This window comes from Pimephales promelas, chromosome 14, assembly GCF_988280905.1.
Source record: "Pimephales promelas chromosome 14, fPimPro1.hap1.1, whole genome shotgun sequence".
Lineage (NCBI taxonomy): Eukaryota > Metazoa > Chordata > Actinopteri > Cypriniformes > Leuciscidae > Pimephales > Pimephales promelas.
The window spans coordinates 35,997,307-36,018,768 of record NC_142782.1 but is presented as its reverse complement, the minus strand read 5'-3'; the positions used below and the strand labels follow the sequence as shown (position 1 = coordinate 36,018,768).

At 42.3% G+C, this 21,462-nt stretch overlaps 2 protein-coding genes across 4 annotated transcripts; one reads left to right on the top strand and one right to left on the bottom strand.

The window, feature by feature from the left end:
- Positions 1-336: 336 nt before the first annotated feature.
- spats2 (spermatogenesis associated serine rich 2) lies at positions 337-16,179 on the bottom strand. Of its 3 annotated transcripts, none has more exons than XM_039666237.2 (13): positions 16,044-16,179; positions 14,587-14,638; positions 9,948-10,027; positions 9,643-9,751; positions 9,090-9,139; positions 7,915-8,149; positions 7,672-7,845; positions 6,269-6,404; positions 5,386-5,444; positions 1,284-1,393; positions 1,086-1,188; positions 854-999; positions 337-769 (listed from the first exon to the last, which is right to left on the bottom strand). In XM_039666237.2, exons 2-13 carry the CDS (start codon positions 14,609-14,611, stop codon positions 479-481), a joined length of 1,518 nt encoding a protein of 505 aa, XP_039522171.2. In that variant the 5' UTR covers positions 14,612-14,638; positions 16,044-16,179; the 3' UTR covers positions 337-478. The 3 variants fall into 3 exon arrangements, with proteins under 3 accessions (XP_039522171.2, XP_039522174.2, XP_039522173.2); XM_039666240.2 differs by lacking the exon at positions 16,044-16,179 and adding an exon at positions 15,322-15,454; XM_039666239.2 differs by lacking the exon at positions 16,044-16,179 and adding an exon at positions 15,094-15,218.
- Positions 16,180-17,747: 1,568 nt separating this feature from the next.
- pym1 (PYM homolog 1, exon junction complex associated factor) lies at positions 17,748-19,535 on the top strand. Its single transcript, XM_039666242.2, has 3 exons — positions 17,748-17,853; positions 18,424-18,517; positions 18,620-19,535. The coding sequence occupies exons 1-3, from the start codon at positions 17,823-17,825 to the stop codon at positions 19,065-19,067; spliced, it is 573 nt and encodes a 190-aa protein (XP_039522176.2). The 5' UTR covers positions 17,748-17,822; the 3' UTR covers positions 19,068-19,535.
- The last annotated feature ends 1,927 nt before the right edge of the window (positions 19,536-21,462 follow it).

Sequence of the window (21,462 nt, the reverse complement as noted above, 5' to 3'; positions counted from 1 at the left end):
ATGTGTGTGTGTGAGAGGAGGAGGAGCAGATGTTTGTGTGTGTGTGTGCGCGTGTGTGTGTGTGCGTGTGTGCGTGTGTGTGTGAGGTGTATCGTGAGAGCGTCATTGTGGACTAACATCTCTAACTCTAACTGGCCCAATCTACGCTCAGCCCACTAAACGAGCTTCGGGACAAACTCAGCCTGCCATCTTAGTGTTGATCATCTGGTGTGTGAATAACAAACGTGCCGAAAACTCTTTCCTCGACACGGACGACATGAACGAGGAAGCCCACGAGAAACACTCACAGGAACTACTGAGACGAACACGGACTCGAGTGTGAGCAGCTCAGACAGACAGGAGGAGAAGAGGAGCGAGAGAAGCATGAAGAGCAGGAGTCGGCCGCAGCTCAACTCAGATGTAAACTTGATATTTCTCTTCATCAGACCGATGTGTGTGTGTGTGTGTGTGTGTGTGTGTGTGTGTGTGTGTGCGCGCATCATGGGCAGGGCGTCCGCGGTTGCCTCTGTGGTAGCCCGTTGTGGGCGGGGCGATCAGAGCGATAGCCTGAGGAGTGGGCGGAGCCTCGCACACTATTGGCTGGCTGGGATCTGAGGTCACTCTGGGGTCTCGCCCTATTGGCCGGCTGGGATGTGATGTCACTCTGGTAACTGCGCTCTCCCTGGTTACGGTAGTTGCTTCGGCCAGGGTTTCGCTCAGGATGGGTGTTTCCATTATAACGCTGGTTTCCCTGGTAACCGTGAATGTAGCGCCTGTTGCCCTGGAAAATCTGCACAGCAGAGAGAGAGAGACATGTGCCAGATCAGAAAGAGCACATGACAGCGGGAATAAATGAGCATGTGCGGCGCCTCACCTGTTTGTGGGGTCCACCGGGGCGGCCCGTGTACGAGGGGGCCTGAGGCTCAGAGGGGGGCGGAGCTTGGACAGGAACTGAGCTTGTGACGGAAGAGGAGGAGCTACAGCGAGAACGGCTGGAGTAGCTCGTCTGAGGATGATACACTGCACAAACATCAACACACGTCAACACACGCCAACTCTTCACATGTTCATTTATATGGAGAACACAGTCCCGTTCCCGCCCGCACCTGATCCGAACGCCATGATGCTGCACTTCAGAGGCTCCAGATCATGGGAAAATTTCACAGCTTTCCCAAGATCCTCGTCATACTTGCGCTCACTGACAAAGTGCTGGAGAGAGAGAGAGAGAGAGAGAGAGACTTGAGGCAAGTGCTAAGAAAAGAGATGTTTGTAATGTTTTAAACTTTAACAGTGTGTGTGTTGACCTTAATGTCAGCTCGTAGTTCAGTCAACTGTTCTTCAGTCAGTGATGCTGATTGGTCAGCCAGTCTCTTCAGCGCCTCTGCTCTCTTCTGACGCCCGTCCAGAATCGCCACTGTCACACACACACACACACACACACGTGATCATCCTCACTGAACACACAGGGATCTCGCACAAACACTGCTGCTGACTCAAACTACGGGAACATCGAGAACACGCGTGTGTGTTTGAGCCAATCGCAGGATTGTGTTCTTGTGATCAATTAAAGTCAACGGGTCTTTGAGCATTTCGGTGTTAGAAATAAAATGCATTATTATTATTATAATCCCTAACTGACATCACATTTCAATGCTATATATGAAGAGTTTGGTTCCAAAACACGATAAACACCATTTTTAAAAAAAATTTAGTTACTCCAAAAATCTGTATAGTATCTGGTCAGTATTGAAAAGTCAATGTTTAATTTTACATAAAATGCGATATCCATCCTGTTATTATGTTATATTTTCTCCCTTTCTTTACAAACCGCGACAAACGCCAGTCTACCTTCTTTGCAAAATGCGATACATCCGCTCAAAGAATCACAACGCACCGTTCCACGCAAAGTAAACAGTAACGGCAGCGCTTTAAATCCACCCGGCTTCCTACGTTTTCTTATCTGTTTTGTATTTTTAGTAGGGGTGTAACAATATTTGAACTGAACCAAAAAACCGCGATACTGAACTCACGATTCGAATCGTAATAATGTCATTGCGAACCGAACACGCCCCGCCCCGCCCCGCCCCTTGCTACCCCGGCCTCGCCCAGCCCGGCTCAATGGACCTCATGTCTTACTGTAGGTGTACAGTACACAACAAATTCAGTTTTGTAGCCCAACCACCATTAACACCAAATAACAAGCTCCGTGTTTTGTTACTTTCAATAATAAGCAAGGTGTAAGCGTTCCAATTCTATTTGATCACGAAATTAAAACAATAAACGGCGTTTTGGCGCTCTTTGATGTGGCGTGACGGATCGCTGTAAGCCTATAGGCTCCTCATGTCAAGCGGCAGCGCGGCGCGCGCGATCATCTCTTCCTCAGTCACAGAATGGACACCTGAAGGCGTGTGGAAAGATACAGTATACTCACTGAAAGACTTCATAACTCGTATAATCGCTCAGTGTTTCAGCAGCGGAAAGACGTCAATAAAACCGCATAGCTTTAGCTTGTCACTAGCATTATATTTACCTCAGTCAGCAGCCAAGTGATTCAATGTCCACAACTTTGGTTCCTATAATGAACTCTTGCACTAAATAAATGCACTATGTTAGCCTATATATTATACTTTAACCTGTTAATGATATCTAATGATTATTTAATGTAGGCCCTATGTTTAAAATATCTTTCATGAAAATGAAAACTGTGTAAATTATTATATTTCAATAACATATTAGAGTAAAAACAAGTTAATGCAAAAACTGCCTTATGTTCAGTTTACATGTTTTCATACAATGTGTTGATTATTACATCTAAAAAATAAATAGCATCTGAATTTAGGTTAAAAGTCTAGGCTACAACCTTTAATGTCATAGTAATGTGCGGCTCCCTACATAGTTTACAGCATTAGCAGATTTTTTTTTTATCCTTGTGAAACATTTTATTGTAATTGAATTAATTTAAAGACAGAGACATTTTTTTTCATTAAACCACTATAAAAATAAAAATAAAAAAAATTTAGCTTTCTAAACCGAACTGAACCGAGACGTCAAAACTGTGGGAAAACCGAAACGTTGTGTATCGTTACAACCCCAATTTTTAGATCAACAAACAAACAAAAAAAAGAATAATTTTGACGGCATTGATGAACCTGCGATGGTTCCTGTGGCGGGTAAGAAACGCAAGGCATCGAAATCGAATCATTTACGTGAGGAGATTAAGAAGACGAGGCACTCGGGAGGAGGAGGATAAATGCCGGCTGTTGCTTGTTCTCACACGACAGCACCACACTTCCGTCACGCTGACCCCAGGGGATCTTTTGAAAAACTTTCAATTGTTTTATTCAAAGTCAACGAACCGAGCAGGACCAAGCCATTTTACAGCTGATCGCCGTCAAAAAAGTTCAGCCGCGAGTCGGCCACGTCCCAAGACAACAGATATGCAGATGTAAAGATCATGCGTAAATCATAATTCATGATGATGTACTCATCTTAGTTAATGTTTTAATTAAGGTGTTCATCCATGAAGTCATGAATGAAAAACGTTGAACGTGTGTTAGTTCCTCATGATTCATGAGATATTAATGCATGAATGAATAATAATAAACTTTATTTTATATAGCGCCTTTAAAAAGTATCTCGAAGCGCATCACAAATATAGAAACATAATAAGACATACAATTAAACAAGCAATGCAATAAAATACAAAATAAAAACATTACGAAAAATAGGATTATTTAATAAAAATAATACAATTATCAACAATAATTGTGAACATAATTCATGCATTAATTTATATATTAATTTATGTACCCTTACCAAATATTGTTTTATTAATACAATGGATTTATAGTAAGCACAAGACAACAAATTCAATGTATATAAAAATAATTTTATTTTGAATTTATTTTGGTTAATTGCATTTTGAAAAAAAAATTAATAAATCTTTGAAAATCAAAACTGGATTGAATTTTTTATTGTTATTATAACCTACAAATTCTGTGTGAAACTTTGAAAAAAAAAATTCACACAAATTCATCAAAATGGATTTATTGCGTCAGTGGCGGTTTTAGGCACGGGCGACTCGGCAGTAGTCCAGGGCGGCATTTCTTCATGTCACATGGGGGGGGCGGCACGAGCAGTTAAACAAAATCCTCTGTGCCGCGAAGGTTTTCTATTTTTCATCATTACGATTCAATTATTGGCAATGGCGCCCCTGCTTGCTGAGAAGAAGCCGTTCACAGAAGCGATGTCAAGGGGGTCTCCTGATTAGTTAATGGACGATCGAGGTCGTTATTTCAAATAGGCGCACGGGAAGCGCGCTCATAAACTTTTCAGCATGGGAGTGCACGTGCACCCTAACACTTGGGTGTTTTTCTCTTCTCCGTAAATAAATCTTTTAGCAGAGCTACAGCAAGCGTTTTTCTGGTGGAAATACATTCGCTACTAAACCTTCTCTGTCGTTGTGGAGGAGAGCGCAGTGCATGGTTGAATAGCAACGACAGCCATGGGAAAATCGGGCCGAGTTTAACTATTAATAATAAAAGATAAGCTACTGTTCATTATAAATGTCAGCAATGTATCTTTTTTGACTCATTATTATTATAGAGATTATTTAAATGCTGAAATATGAGGTTTATCTTTTTTTAAAACCTTTTTTGTGTTAAAGCGGAAGTTTAGTAGGTAACATAAAAGACACTCCTTTAAAACAAATCTTTAATGTTATTAACTTGGTCAATTGATTTCATTGTGTATTAGGCTTTTTGAACAAGATTCATTTGTCACTATATTCATGAAATGAAAATAATTTTCCTAATGATCAACTAAAATCAACTTTAATTATGTGTTTTTACAGTAGCCTATATGCAAAGTACAATTTTCTAAATAATCTCTTGTTCGGTCCTTTTCTCTGACATTTTAAGAGTGACATAGGGCTACAAAAGCTATTTTAGGTCTATAACAGTTTGTATAGTTGTTAATATGAGAGCTGTTTCAAACTATTTAAGAGATAGCCTAAGTATTGTGTTACTAAATAAGTATCTCTCTGACCCTTTAAAAAGTCCATTTCGTGACAAAGTATAGTTTTACAAATCATAACTAAAAGTGTGCCATGCATATAATTCAAGGCAGTAACCAATGCGCTAATAGTTCCTCCCTAATTTAGATTAATCAAGCAAAATAACTGGATTCTATTAAGTGTGTTTTTCAAATGACGGCATGTGATTTTATTGTTGGGTTGTTGTTTTGGGTTTTTTGCTCGAAAGGGGTCTCGCCCTGGGTGTAATTCAAAGTAGAACCGCCACTGTATTGCATTTAGGAACCACACACACACCCATCATGCAGCCCTACCTAACAGTTATTAACACACACACACACACACACAGTTATCAGTGCGGTCACTCTACTCACTGGCTTCTGCTTTGACTTTGTCCATCTCGCCGAGAAGCGCCACCTCTCGATCCATGAGACTGAAATGAGAACAGGAACATTAGAGACAAACAGATCCCATGCTGATTAAACACTTGAATTGATTTTGAACTGCTGGTTCGCATCCGCTGCTCAGAAGCGTATCCTGAGATCATTCGCACATCTAAATGCTGAGTCTGTTTGCTAAAGCTTGACATAAACCTGCTGGTCACGGGGGGGCAGTGTAACATACAGGGGTTAATGGCATCTGTCCTTTAAGAGTTTAAGACATTAGCAGAACTCGTATAGGCCTACTTCATTACATGACTCCAAGTCAAATATAAATAAATGATATGTTCAAGGTGCATTCAGTAGTTTGATATAATGTTTGATGATGGGCGAAGAGTGAAAACAGGAGCATAAGTGCCTATACAGATGAAGACGAGCGTGTTAGTGTGTGTTGGTGCATGTGTGTGTGTTGGTGCATGCGTGAGCTTCTTAGTACCATTACTTGTAAATGTAAGTACACATTGATGGCCTAAAAACGATATAAATACTGTTGGTTTTCTCACACAAATCGCTCGTTTCGTGTCTTAGGCCATCAGTGTGTACTTACATGCACGAGTCGTTAAATCATGTTTAATTTGGAGTTCTCTATGCTGCTCTTTGAGGTGAACCGAGGGTGGACCCCTTTAGCCTCCAGTGTATGACTGATAGACAACAAGGGTTTGACCGAAAAATATCAAAATTGAAAATACTGTGGAAACAAAGACACCTACATCTTGGATGCCGTTGAGGTAAGATAAAACATATCAAAAGTTAATTTCAAAGTGAACTATCCCTTTAAGAGCATGTGTGAGCGTGTTACGGTGTGTGTGTGTGATACCAGCTCTGCAGCTCAGCAAACGTCTGCTTCATTCTCTTGATGGAGAAGTCCATTTCGTCCTTCACCACGACTCTGTAGCGAGACAGTGACGCCGCGCATCTCTGCAGGTCCTTCACGGAGCGATCCACGTTCGGCCCTGACGAAACACCAAACGTTTACTAAGAGAGCACGACACATGAGGGATCGCTACGGTCACTCCGAGCATGAAGAGTGTACGGTGTTCACTCGAGTGTCTGTGTGTGTGTGTGTGTGTGTGCTTGTGACACATGAGCCACAAAACTACCAGCTATTGGCCATCGTCAAGAATTAAACATTTTGTACCAGTCTAAACAAACGTTTGGATACTTTGCACTACTGTATGTCTCTTAAAAGAAGTTTTAAAAGCCTCATTTTCATGATGATGAACATGAAAAAAAAAGTGTGTCACATGACTGATGACATCATTATTCCATTTTTGTAATTTCAGCAATGATCACTGCACTATTGTTCTAACGTGGACTGAATAAAGAACGAGTAGATGCGACAAACCCTTAAATGCTAGTTCCCAATGCTAACCCGAACAGAGGATCATTAACCTGTACGTCTGCCCTCCAAACACACGTCTGTTAGGACTGCAATTAATTACTTTGATAATCAACTAATCTTACGATCACTGGAACGATCAGTTGACTATTCTGGCGATTTTTGCAATGATCGATCATTAGCTCTTAAAACCAAAACAAAAGGCCTTTGTGTCCATTTATAAGTCATATATACAAACCAGAAATTGGTCTTTTTCCATAGTAAGGCTTGTGTAGCAGAGGCATCATTTCACTACAGAACAGAGATATGAAACACACACTTTCCCTGCAACAATTCATGAAATAAAAATGAGACCTAACTAAAGCTGTTGTTCGTGAGAACTATCCCTTTAGAGTTAATATAAAACTTCAATCTCTTGTGAAAGTGTTCGAATCGTAAATGAGGTAAAACTTACTCGTTTGAACACTTCTAATAGCTTATGAAATGATAAATGCTTTAACATTACCTCAATGCTTCAGCTGCACAACAGTCACATTTCGCCACTGCTCACGTCTCTCACGCCCCTTTTCATTTTACATGCACGTTGGGCTCCATTTTAATGTCACATGACAGGATTATTTGTTTGTAATTTTGCCAAACTTCCACACTTGATCAGTAGAGGTTGTGGTTTATGTGTTGCCTGTGGACTGATGTGGAGCTGTGCTACTCTTCCTTAGGGTTAGCCTCCGCCTATACCTACGACTTAAACCGCCAGTGAAACGGCCGGAAGAACTTGACCTCAGCATCCCACAGGTTTTCATTCGCCGATTATTTTGAGAGCAGACAGGGAGACAAACGACAGCAAATCAGTCACGTAAAAGTTAAAATAACAAACAGATTACCAGCGATCTTCTTGGTAGCTGATCCTCGCCAAGCGTCTTCGAAAGGAACGGGCATCGAGGGATTCTGGGAGCTGGAAACCGGCTTGGACTGAGACTTGTTACTACGGAAAGCGTGATGGTTGTGCCGCGGGCCGTCAGTGGTGCCAGGGCTTGAAGAGGACGTGACCTCTCCACCTGCAGAGATGAACCCCCGTCAGCACCAGCAGGAGACAGAAGAGCATCACATGACCTCAGCGAACGCACCTGTGGCCTCTGAACCCTCCGGGACGGCAGGCTCCGGGTCGAGCTCCGCTGCGTCCAGAGAAACGCAGTCCAGCTGCTCACTCAGAGAGTCCAGGGACTCGCACTCGGCTGCTGGAGAACCGTTGGCGTGGAAGCCGTTCACAGCCTCCGGACACTCGGCGTCTGGGGGAGATTCGGCTGGGGTCGCGTCTGCGGGAACGTCGCTCTGGGCTTTCGGCTTCTTCTTCTTCTTGGGCTGTGAATCAGAGCAAACGCATGTGACACTCAAGAACAGCAGGATTAAACTTTATCCTACCTTGCATCACAAACACATTTAACCCTTTTGTGTCCATTTTTTAAGTTACTCTGAGGTTTAGAGAGGACAAAAACACCCATGACAGATTATTGATGAAAAAAAAAAGGTCTTAGTTTATGACTTTTGATATATATATATATATAAAAATATATATAAAGCGTTTTAAACTCAAAAACTTCCAGAAATCCAAAGCCAAAAAATTGTGTTCCAAAAAATAAATAGTTTGGTCACAGAAACAAATATTGACTTTTTTCATTAGATGCCAGTAAAGCTGCAGATGACAGATAGCAGTATAAATTCTCTGTCTGACACACACATTCTCAAACTGACTCAGGACAAAAGTGAGTATTTGCTTTATAGGCCTACCTGATAATAATTAAGAAAAAAAATACAAAAACAGGCTAAAATGTTTAGCAATGTAAATGTTTAGCAATGATTCAAAAAAAATTAACAATTACTATTGTTATTTTGATCTTTGTATTACTTACTGTATTATTTTGTTGATATACATGTGAAAACTAAATAAAAATGAAAGTTGTAAAAAAAGCCTATTAACAAAGACTGAATTATTTTATAGTTAACCCTAGATTGAAGATTTTGTTTGCAGTTTTAATGGATTTCAATGGGGACATTTTTGTCCTTAAGATCCAACAGTGCAAATATTTTGTGTACCTACTGAAAAACAGATTTATGAAATGAGGGTGAAATATTGTAAATTCCAATAAAAATACATACTTCTGACAATATTTATGCTTTTGGAATTAACAGGGAAAATAAGGAAAAATAAAAACAGACAACCATCCTTAAGGACACACAGGGGTTAAACTGCAGTTTGTTTACAGGTTAATTTCATGATCATGATACATTATGATTTCCTCACCTTCTTTTTCCCAGTGGTATTCCACTCCTTCAGGATCTCCACGGCACTACCTGACAGCGGCCACACACACACACACACACACACACACAGCAGTGAGAGCAGTCATACGAGTCTCAGATCACACTAAATGGAATTTTTTTCACAGACTTATGATGTGTTTAACCATTTAGTGTATTTTTTTTATATGCATGTCCATTAATAAAACTATACTTTGAAGTATACTACCTCTGTATTATATTACCTCTGCATCAAATCACAAAAATTGCACAAAACTAAACTAGCTAACGCTGCTGGGAGTGTGTTTCTAATGCAGCGGCTGTGGGGGTGACGGTAAAACTCTACATCTTTTTCCCCTCTTCTGAAAGTTGTGAAAACACATTTAGTTTTTCTATTGCTATTTGAACAAATGGGAACAGTATTCACTAAGTGGTAATGCAATCTCTCAGTCATCAGTATAGAAGTTTACCCAACTATGACGACTTCTGCCTCTGAGAAACCCGGAAATGTGAAAAGGGCCAACGGAGCAACATTAGCATTGAGTGTGTGTTTGTACCTTCAACAAACGCCTGCACCGCTCGATCCACGCAGTTCTCGAAGTGCTGCAGCACCAGAGCGATCTCATTATTGCTCTTATTGGGAACCACAGCTCGCACAGCGTTTATCTGACAAGAGCAAAAACGTTCAGCCGGACGGGTTCGTTGGAAAGAGAGAAAAACAAGGACACGAAGAACATCATAAATGACAGCCAACAAATCTCACATTCATTTTCAGGCTGGCAGGGGCCGCTCACTCAGAACCATTAGTGCCTCTCGTTCTGAGAAAACGGTCCCCAACACAAACACAAGAAGCCATCAGTACCTTCTCTTTCATCTTCTCAAAAGATCCTCCTTGAGACATCACCATTTTTGAGTGCGTGTCGAACACGACTCCTGACACATCTGGAGGAAGAAGAGGGGAGGAAACATTCTTAGAGATTTCCACGTGTTCAGCTGGAGTCGCAGCTTGACTTCATCAGTGGAGAGTCTTGGCAGAGGATCTCGGTTAAAGCTTCCCCCAAAAATATGTAGGTCAGGAGAACAGCCAGCGAGGGACGTCCCGAATCCGTCCGAGTCAGAATCATTTAATGTGAAGTATCTGCTGAAATCACATCCAATCCCATTCTTCCATTTCTGCCAAGTTCACACGAGTACATGAAGGCACCCGATATACTCACAGCGAAGTTCTTTTAGGTTCTTTGTTTAGGAGTAAATACAGGAGCAGCCCTACACTGCTGAGAGCGCCGGCATGATGAACATGAGCTGCACGCTTTCCTCTCAATCAAATACAACACAATTTAGAAAACTGCAAGCGTTCGATTATAGTAAAGCAGTCTTGTTTGCAGAAGCTCTACGGGACTCAAGTGAAGTTACGTTTATTTCTATATCACTTTATAGAGTAGATCAGAGGCGCTCAACCTTTCAGAACTAAAGCCTCCCCAATCATGTGGCAGAAAGAACAAGAGATTCACGAGTGCACAGCACAACGTTTGAGCACACACACACACACACACACACACCTGAGCGGGAGCCATGAGACCACTGTATATTTGCGATCGCACGTCCGGATTTGTGCGCGAGTGAACAACCCTTCTGCGAGTGGAGATTCATTACATGGATGCCCTCTCGCGTTACAATAGTGCGCTCTCGACATTTGTCATTAAAATAACGCCATAGAAACGACCTCAAATTAACTATAAAAATAAGAAGAAAGTCTTGTTTGAAAGCTGCAATCATTTCTTATTTTTATTGGTTAAAAATGAATGGAGAATATCTGGTGTTTTTCCTCAGCGCCTCGGTCTCTGACCCAAATCATCAAACCCTAATCCTCACTGACGTAACGGACGAATTGCTTCAGTCCTTCTACATGTTGATCAAAGGAGAGATATTTATCAGTCTCCTGCACATCACAGCGAAGTTGGGAAACATGCAACACTTTTATTAATCAGCCAATCACACCAAAGATCCAACGAATGCACAACCCTAACCCTAACCCTAACTTTGTCAGAAAGCGGCAAATGTTGACATCTCTCCCTTACATCGTTCAACAAACCCAACCTGTTGAATATCTTTACATGGTAGGACAACTGCGCTGACCACAGGGGTCGTCCAGGTCGGACTTCATGCGTTCGTGACATCAAGGCTAGATGACTGTACTGCTCTACTGGGTGTTTGTCCTGCACACTTAATAAAGAAACTACAGCTAGTCCAAAACGCAGCCGCTCCAGTTCATATCAGAACCAGGAAGATTGACCATATTAGCCCGGTTCTGTCAACCCTGCATTGGCTGCCTATTAACTAAATGGTTTATCTCCAGTACTTGAGCGAGCTCTTAACGCATTATAGTCCTTCACGTCTACTGCGATCTCCAAACTCCGGCCCGTTGATAATACCTAGAATATCGAAATCGACTGCAGGCGGGAGATCCTTTTCCTATTCAGCACCAAAAACTTTAGATTTTTTTAACTCACACACTAACTCTCCCAGCCAATCTGCAAGATAACCAACCTGATAAATGACTGCAGTTTCACTGGTACAGTAACTATTACAGTGCAGATTTTCAAGTTAATTACAAAAAGGCAGACCTACAATTTACACAAAGAATCTTTAAAGCTGCAGTGTGTGGATTTCCCTTTAAGCAATAATTCCCAAGCCCTTGAACGGTGAAACTGATAAGACATACAGCTGGTTAGAAAACGCAGCCATAAAGCAGCCGGACTGCAGTGACGTGCGTTTTAACCGGGTCAAAGGCTGTTCAAAAGATGCTGCGGCTTACAGTTTACAGTGTGTTTCACTCCATTTAGCCACGCCACACACACACACACGCACACACACACACCAGGAATTTGCAAAGTCATTGAAACGAAAAGTTTCCATTTGCAAAACAAAACTGGAGACAGCACACAGAGCATCTAAACTGCACAGAAAGTAGTAAAGAAATGTTTCGTTGAGTGCAAAGGTAGTCTAGTCTTTGACACGAGTTGTGTTTCTACCAAAGACTCCAAACATCCTCATCTGAAGGGCATCCGGCAGTCCCGAATCAGCGGGTCACATGACCACTTTCTCCCGCATCTGCTCGAACTCTGAATGCAGGCAACGAAACCGCACTAGCCATGATAAAAGCCATAAACAAAAGGCACAAATTATGTTATCAGCCTTTAATGTTCTCAGGTCTCGAACAACAGAAAGTCAAAAGTAAGATAAAGCTAATAAAAGCACTGAGACAGAAACATGCTTCAGATCATCGGCGAGTAGGACGACGGCCATGATGGAGACATCTAGATCTATAAAGAAGTAAAGCTGCAAAGTACAGACTTCATTTTTATGTAAACATTCAAATATAATAATGTGAAAACCTATAGACCTTATGCACCAGAGAAACCTGGGCGCCGTCATCTTCAGAATATTGTCTTTGACCTTCCGTATATTTCTATGGCATCGCTGAGGAGTAATTAGTGGATTTACTTATTGTAGAGTTAACAAAAGTTATCATGAGCATTGTAAGCAGATCTCAACCTGCTAAACCAACTGGAAAATTTTTACGAGCAGTTCATTCGTACCTATGCCAGATCACTGTGGAAATACAGACCGGAAGTCAGAAGACAACGAGCGCAGCGCTGAAAAGGGGCGGTCTATAGAAAAGTGCAATGTTCCTACACAAAGACACACAAAGCGAGTTCGAACCGTAATCGCCATCGGGCCGAACGGCTCCAGTTACACTTCCACTTGAGCCTGGTTCAGCACGATGACCAACCGTTCTCGGCCCAGAATCCTCAGCAGGGTTAGCAACTAGGGGTGGGGAACATTTATTCTCAGATTCTGAATCGAACCACAAATATCAAAAAAATCAATATTATTCTCAATTGTTAATTGATAATGTAATGTTGAGGGAAGGCAAAAGGCGCTTGGAGAGTCTGTGGCGTGCAGATGTGCGCACACACACGCATGACCCGACCGGCACCCTCTGCATTAAGGGCCAATCTCATTTCTCTGTCTTACCCCCAACCCTTCATCTGCGTCTTCCCCTTGCCCCTCGATACCGGGATGAGAACGTTCCTCTGAGAAATGAGACACCACTCGATCACTGTTAGCGTCATCTTCCCTTGTCGCTATAGCCGTCAACAGAGACGTTGACATACCGGTAAACAAACGAAGATGCGTCGTCTCATGTTGTGTTATTAATTGCCTGGGCTCTCTCTTTGCACGCTTGGCTGCCACCCGTCAAAGACATAACAGAAGAAAGTTGTTTCTCAGACGCATACGACTGCTTACGGATCAAATGGTACGCATGTTTCATTGTATTTAATGGCGGCGCAAAGTTAATAAAATAATATGAAGTGTCATATCAAGGATTATCAGATAGCTCTGCTCAGCAAATAGCACATAGCTGCTAGCGGTTTACTACCGATTCAAAACAAAAACATAACAATTAAAACCGCTTCAACAACATTTTATTAAAAGTATCATAAAACACGAGTGTCATAATACTTAACTGCTTAACAGTTCGACGTTCAGCCATAATAATAAAACTTGATGCGGCACTTTTGTTACCCCTCTCTTTCAATTGTGGTCCTCCGCAAACTTCGTTTCAAGGGCTATGTAGCCCTACGCCTTGGCCCTAGCCCGTGATTAGCACGTGATCGTTGGTCGCGGCTGTATTTAATAGTACCTGCTTTAAAAGTACCAAGTAGTCACACAGTGAGGAAAAAGAAACTGTATAGAGAAAGATGAATCATTAATCGTTTTATCATCGCAGGCCTCTGAACCCGAATCGAGTCGAGTCGTGAGGACCCTAGAGATTCCCACCCCGATTAGCAACCGTTCTGAAGCGCGCGGTACACGCGTGTAGTGATGTCACCGCTCAGGGTAGGTCACTTGTCTGTTGCCAGGCTAACATGGCAAAGCAGGCTATAGACCTTATTCAGAGCAGCGCCATGACAGGTATGAAAGTGAGGCTGTGAGGGATAGTCTTACCGTGTTTCCAATGGCATCCGCTGTAAAACGCTGAATAAAGCGGCTAGATTACTTACAATTTTCCACAGCTTACAGATCGGGAGTTTTTTGTCAACTGACATTTCTTGGAAAGATATTTTTCCAGTGTTTCATGAGCAGAACAATCCGAAAACATATTAAATAACAGTACAGCCCATTGAAGAGATGCAAGTCTATCCCTCACAGCCTCGCTTTCATTCTCATTAAAAATCAAAGATGGCGCTGCCGTGAATAAGGCGTATTAGAGTGCCGTAAAAAATGAATAAGGATGCTCCGATACCATCTTTTTCAGAACCGATCCGATACCAAAAATTGAGAATCGACCGATACCAGTGCAGTTTTTTTTAAATAGAGTAGAATTTCTATAACTCTGTGTGTTGAACTGAAAGCAGCTGCAAAACTTTGTCTTCAGAACCACCGCAATAATATCTCTCTTCTGTAACGTTAAACCAGTAATCATATAACCTCACCTTTATAACTGCTCTTCCTCGCCATCCTCCTGTTCCTCAGTCAGCTGCAATTCTACAGGGAGAGAAAATCTGCAGTTAAACAAGTGACATTGTGTTTAAAGTTTCCACTTGAAATCTCGTATTAGCATTTGCTAGAATCTCAGAAGTGAAGCGATGAAAAGAGAAACCGTGATCCGTCAGAGAACCTGTCGCCTAACCCTTAGTAACAAAAAACTACATTTGTACATAAATGCACATTTTACACTTATAAAAATATTACCCAATAATGTGATCCAGTTGTTAGAGTCTAGAAAGTGAAGACACCGGAAGGAAGAACCATTTCATATCACCAACATAAAATTTTGCATGTATTCCAAACAACAAACAACATCTTACAACAATACATGCGAATATTACAGAATAATGGAAATAATCCTGATGACTCTGATTTGAGTTGCTTTCTATATCTCTGAATCAAAGAAAGATAAACTCCTCATCCTCATCTCTAACCCTTCATCTCTAACTTACTGTCATTGTAAAAGCGCGAGACCTTTAACCTCGAGTGGATTGTGGTCAGCGGTCAGTGTTTTATCTTTCGACAGCAGTGAAGCAGTGAAGACTCTCTCTGAAAGCGCAAGACCCATAAGAATCCCTTTCTCAGGAAAAAGAAACTTAAACTATGCAAACACGCACACACTCTCCGTCTCTGCGTCACACACACACACACACCCGACTGTGCGTCACACACACACACACCTGTGCGCCGTCGAACAGGTGAGGCCGCATTCAGCGCTATATTTACACCCAGAGGAACACGAACACTGTTTACTAAAGAGGTGAAGCCCAGCATCAGAATCTGTGACGCAACCAGTCTCCCAGCCGGGAGCGGGAATTATTCCGGATCCGGTTCCGCGGAACAGGGGAAACCGAGTCAGAAGATTCGCACTCTCTGATCCCTGAGGCGGGAAGCGCGGTGACGTGGCACTGCACACGCCACATCTACAGCTGAGACCGATGATTGACAGGTGTCAAAACAATCACTGCACGCGGATCCTTCAGTGAAGCTTCTGAAACTCAGTTTATGTTCAAGTTCCCTCATCACGGATGGCCTTTAATCACACATCTGGATGTAGTCATGCTAAAACTAATATTCTCCCTCTATTTAAATGTCAATCTTCAGTAGATCGAACGGGTTTATAATAACGCGCGGGATTCGAGGAGCGCATTCATATAATCAACACCATCGCGGCTCGCGCGACGCATATGTGGCAGTATCTTAGCAACGCCTCCGCTAGCCGCTGAGCTACCGTATGCTAACCGAGAGAAACATCAATGACGAGCAGATGAAAACACAAGATTTAATGATCCGTTTCGCTGCTATTTACATTCTAAACGTGTGAAAGCTGGTGTTCGCGTTCGCTTTGCGTGACGGGCGACAGACGCGTCCGATCGCGAGACTGATGAGGAGAAACCCTTACCTGAACGACCTGCAGGAGTCTGTGGCGCACACACATGCAGTGTGTGTTCCTTTATTGGACTTTTCTGCGATCGCTTATGTGCGAACGTCTGTCTTTTCTTCCAGCCGGCTCATGCGTCACTTCCGCTCAGCCAGCGCGCGCCCCTCGGTCACTTCCGGCCTGGTTTATATCCGTGCGCGCGGCCGAGCTACTAATGCCATCGAGGTTCATTAAAACTAAAAGTTCAATATTGATCAAACAGGAGGTTCATGTTGACAATGAACCCTGTAGAGTAAACGAGAATGAGCTGAAGAGCCTTTAGGAGAAGACTCTTACAAACATCATGACGAGTAATCTGTAAACTGTAATCTATATTATAGAACAAACTGCACTCGTACTTCTTACAGGAGACTGAGGAAATGTTTTTCTTTATTGAACACCAAGAATAAAAACAAAATGTACATTAATGGCATTGATAAATACAGATAAACAAGGATTAAACTTGGAATATATCAAAATATAAAGAAAATTACATGTATGATGTATTAGTATACAGATTATAAGGAAAAATAAGCAAAGAAGGGGTTATTATTCCAACAAAATCCTGGGCCTTTTTATTTTCATTACAATGATGTGAAGTCATTACAAACAAAGGCTCTTTTGGATTCAGAAAATTATCGTTTCTTCTTTATTTACGTATGAATCATCCGCGGCATGTTGGCAGAAGGTATAATAAGAAGTTATTATAACGGTGAATAACTTCTGTATCTTTTTTAAAACTTATTGGAATGGCATTTAAAACACGCTCAAAATTGCAAATCATATTTAGTACAGAAGTCTCTTCCACCCATAAATTAAGAAGTTGAATATTAAATATGAATATTAAAGTGAGGAGCGCCTCCAGCCGATCGGGGTTTTATAGTTCCCATTATAACTAAATCTGCTGGGTAAAGGAAGATCGTTGGATTGGCTGGAAACAGTAGGAAATCAATTCCACCCAATTTTTTTTTTTTTTAAGTTTCATTTGTTAAGAAAATGTCAAACCATTTGACAAACCTTTACTTCCAGTCACACGGTTAAACCTAAGGCTTGTAAACACCATTTTCATAATCTTGTACTTAACTTGATCTCTCTTTATAGTGCACACGTTTTCTCCATAAAATTGTAATTCATTTGATTAATGGTCTTAATTAGAAATAAAGAGACAAAATGCAGGATATAAAGAAAGACGTTAGGCTATATTTTAGTTAAATAAATCCTTCCAAACAATACAAATCCCTTTGCATTCCTTCCATCTATTCCAGACATTTCGTTTTCCATCATCAACTCGTCCTTAGAAATGTTTATGCCTAAATATTTGACGCTCGATCGGAATATTAGCTATATGCCGTTATTATAGGACATTCATGTGGTAGCTAATAATTTCACATTTGCCAACGTTGAGCTTTAAACTTGAGAATTTGGGAAACTTTAAGAATCAGGTTAAGACCTTTTAAAAACAATGTTTTTGTGTAAAAGTATTGTACTATAACATATTACATTTATAAGTGGCTAGATATCATGTTGTTCATTAAATGTGCGTTTCTTACAAACAAACGAATGCTTATTGCTTATTAACGAATGCGAATTATGTCTGTCTGTGTAATGTTTAATATTTGTATTTGTACAAAATGTATGTTGCTTAAATAAAAAATAGAAAATGCTTTTCTTATTGTCAATGGTCTTCACCTCTAGGATCATTAGCGCCACCTCCCGGATGTTGTGATCTATATCGGAAACGGAAGTCAGTCTTTGTTAAAGATGGCGACCCCCTATGTGACAGATGAATCTGGTAAAGCATTTCACAAACACACATTTCTCAGTAGATAGTCATATATTCCCATCGCCATGCAAGCTACTGACAATGCGCGGTGTCGCCCGTGTGTGTGAGAGTGTGTGTGTGTGTGTGTGTGTGTGTGTGTGTGTGTGTCTCGCGCTGATCGCCGCACGAATGAAGCGTCCGAATCTTCTGCTGTATTTCTACATTCCGCGGCGATGCTCACAATAACAATACAGAGAATATCTAGAATAAATGACGATGATCATTTATATTATTTAGTGTAGTGTTTAAAAGCATTATTTGTTATAATTATTGAATACTTTATGGAGGTAATTTCAGTAAAAAGTAAACAGTGCACGTCATAATGTCTTTAGATTCAGAGAAATCAAAGAGCTTTCAAATACTGAGTCTCGGCGTGTGTGTTTCTCTCTCTGTGTGTGTGTGCATGTGTCTGTTATTGTCTGTGTGTTGTGTGTGCGAATGTGTGTGTGTGTGTGCATGTGTCTGTTATTGTCTGTGTGTTGTGTCTGACTGTGTATGTATTATTGTGTTTGTGTGTGTGTGTGTGTGTGTGTGTTCCAGGTAAGTATATCGCCGCTACGCAGCGTCCTGACGGCTCCTGGAGGAAACCGCGGCGAGTGAAGGACGGCTACGTCCCGCAGGAGGAGGTGCCGGTGTAAGCGCTCGACCCACAATCCCTTGCGTCGAACACACAGTAGTGATGCAAGCGCTGACATCACGAACCGCCAGTCGCTCACGAGTCTCTCTGTTTCCTCAGATACGAGAACAAGTACGTGAAGTTCTTCAAGAGTAAACCGGACCTTCCGCCGGGCATGAACCCGGAGCCGGCGCTCGAGAAGCACAGCGACGGACTCTCCAGAACCGCCAAACGCAACATGAAGCGCAAGGAGAAGCGCAAGCAGCAGATCCAGACCCGGCCCGAGGAGGAGGAGGAGGAGGAGGAGGAGCGGGCCGTGAGCGAGGAGATGCAGGCGATGAAGATCACGGAGGAGGAGGAGCGGGTGAAACCAGAACCCGAAGCCTCGGACCCCACGGAGAGAGCCAAGAAGATCAAGAGCCTGCGTAAGAAGCTGCGTCAGGTGGAGGAGCTCCAGCTCAAGATCCGGTCCGGGGAACTGAGCAGTCCGACCCGCGAGCAGCTCGACAAACTGGGGCGGAGCCAGGCCTTACGGGCGGAGCTACAGCTGCTGGGGGCGGACTTATGAGGCTGTCAATCAACTGTGTGTGTGTGTGTGTCAGTCAGAGCTGTAACCGCTTCATTCTTGTGTTTTATACATCATGGAGACTCTCCGGACTCTCTCCGCAGATCCTGCAGGAGCGCTAATGGTTTCATCCGGAGCCGCGGGAGCTAACGCTAGTTACCAATGAGCCTCACTGACTGATGGACTGAATCTCATCATGATGTCAATTTTTTTACCACTGTAGTGCATAACTGCATGAAATAACAATGTGTAGAATTGTGTTATATTAAACATAGCATAACAAACTTCCTGTTCCGTGTCCCTGTCTGCGATAATATGGGGATCGTGAAGCGGACGTAAACGCTTTTACTGCGGGAACGAAGATGGGTTTGTGTGTGAAATCACACGAGCAAGCCTGCTGTTTTTACAGATTATCAAATGTGATATTTTATACAACAGTTCAATAAACAAGTTAATGTGAGTTCAATTTTAGACAGTAGTCAATATTGTCTGTTTTTGCAAAAATAGATTAAATCCAACCTGCAACAGAACTGGAGATTCTCTGAGCGACTCAGTGTTTCCTCATGACTGAACGATTCACTGATTCATGAGCACAGGCTGTGTCTGAAACCACAGCCTTCCCCATTATATAGTTGGCCAAAACAGTATGAGACAGAAGAAGAGTCCCCGTTTGAGCTTCTGCTTCCCGCAGGATTCAGTGTGTCCGAGGGGCTCGTTGCTGTCCCATGAGGCCACAGGAGAGCGTTCGCGACGCAACTGATGTGCAGGTCACATGATCATGACCACATGGGGAATGTAGTACATCCAGATACACTCATACTGAATGGAACATACGTGTTTAGCAGTCGTGAAGTCATTACGTATATCTGAGATTTGGGACAGACAATAAATCCCCCTTGAAGGAATTGGTCAGATGAACGACTGACCGTGACCCATCACCTACTAGACAATTTTTTGTATTACAAGTATTATTTAGATGAAGATTGTGCAGTGCTGATGTGTTTGATGAAGGAGGAGCAGAACTGATCGAGTGATCTCGAATGTTCAGCGCTGGTTAAAGCTGAAGTGTTTCAGCTCACGAGCGCTGAAAATAATGACCACTTTAAAGACGTCTCCTGTCTGCCGTTAGTCAGCTGACACACAACAGAGAAAACTCAGAGCGAACTGCATGACGAGGTCGGATCCAGGGCACTGTTCTTAAAGCTGCAGTGTGGCGTTTCCGTCAGACACTGAACAGGTGATTCTAACAGGTTTACCCAAACACTCCATCTGTCATTGGTCAGTCAAACAGGAAGCCCCGCCCCTAACCCACGTGATTGGCTGAGACAGAAGTTGACCTGACCCTGCTCAAACAAACAAAACATGTGGTGAAATGCCAGTGTCTAATGACTGACTTACACTGACTCTGAACATCAAACTCACACAAACATGTTTCAAGAATGTAACAAAATACACAAGAGAATTACTGGAGTGTTTTGGAAAAAGAGACGCATCGGGAGGCTTGTTATGAGCAGAATGTTTTACGACTCAAAAACACACATCAATCCTCCAGCGGACCCGTGTCTGCGGAGCTCGTGGTAATTATAAACTTGTCTTCATGTCACTCCCTGTTGCTCAAGCCCAACTCTCACGAGGATCGGCTTGTTTGTGCCGTTTATAGACATCATAACAGACTCGGATCTGCTCATGAATATATTCCTACAGATTTTAGCACAAAATGAGGCGTCATTTGTACTCGTGATCTGTTTGCTAACGTGACGAGACACTGACGGCTGCACCAGATGTAGAGGCAGGTGAATGGAAACATTCAGACCGCAGAGCATTCTGGGAATGTGAAACAAGCTGGTTTGTTCTGCACAGCATCACATCATTCTAGAAGACCGTAAATATTTTAGACCAAACCTCCACACTCACACACACTCACACACACACTCACCCTCTCACACACTAAAGACACTCACTAGGCTGCATAGATTAGGTCAGCCAGAACCGGGAACACCTGATGTACTCGTGACATCATAAGAAGACCGGTGTCGACGCTAACGTTAGTCGCTAATGGAGGACCTGCGCCTAGACACGACCACAACGCATGATAGTGTTTTTTCTTTGGCTTATAATTGTAGTTGATACATGCTGTATCTGGTCTGGTCTGTCTTTTTGTTTTTTGTAATCAATGTTGTACTTGGTGTTAAATGCTAACGATCAAATGCTTGGTCAAATACTGTTGTTTTTTAGTGGTGCAATATAAATAAAGTTGAGTTGAGGTGAGAGTTAAATAATAATCTGTTCGCTCGTGTCCAGGGGGTTCTGGTTTCTCTCCATTCTGTCCCTGATGGAGTTTCGGTTCCTTCACTGTCGCCATTGGCTGTTTAGTTGAGAACATTTAATATTCAACACT

What these genes read in the sequence shown, in the direction of transcription:
- spats2 (XM_039666237.2), bottom strand. Translation starts at nt 14,611, where the DNA reads ATGGCGAGGAAGAGCAGTTATAAAG. An exon ending in CAAAGTCAAAGCAGAAGCCA is followed by an intron (nt 1,394 to 5,385) that starts GTGAGTAGAGTG and finishes TGTGTGTGACAG; the next exon opens with TGGCGATTCTGGACGGGCGT. An exon ending in CCGGTGGACCCCACAAACAG is followed by an intron (nt 770 to 853) that starts GTGAGGCGCCGC and finishes TCTGCTGTGCAG; the next exon opens with ATTTTCCAGGGCAACAGGCG.
- pym1 (XM_039666242.2), top strand. Translation starts at nt 17,823, where the DNA reads ATGGCGACCCCCTATGTGACAGATGAATCTG. An exon ending in CTATGTGACAGATGAATCTG is followed by an intron (nt 17,854 to 18,423) that starts GTAAAGCATTTC and finishes TGTGTGTTCCAG; the next exon opens with GTAAGTATATCGCCGCTACG. An exon ending in CCGCAGGAGGAGGTGCCGGT is followed by an intron (nt 18,518 to 18,619) that starts GTAAGCGCTCGA and finishes CTGTTTCCTCAG; the next exon opens with ATACGAGAACAAGTACGTGA.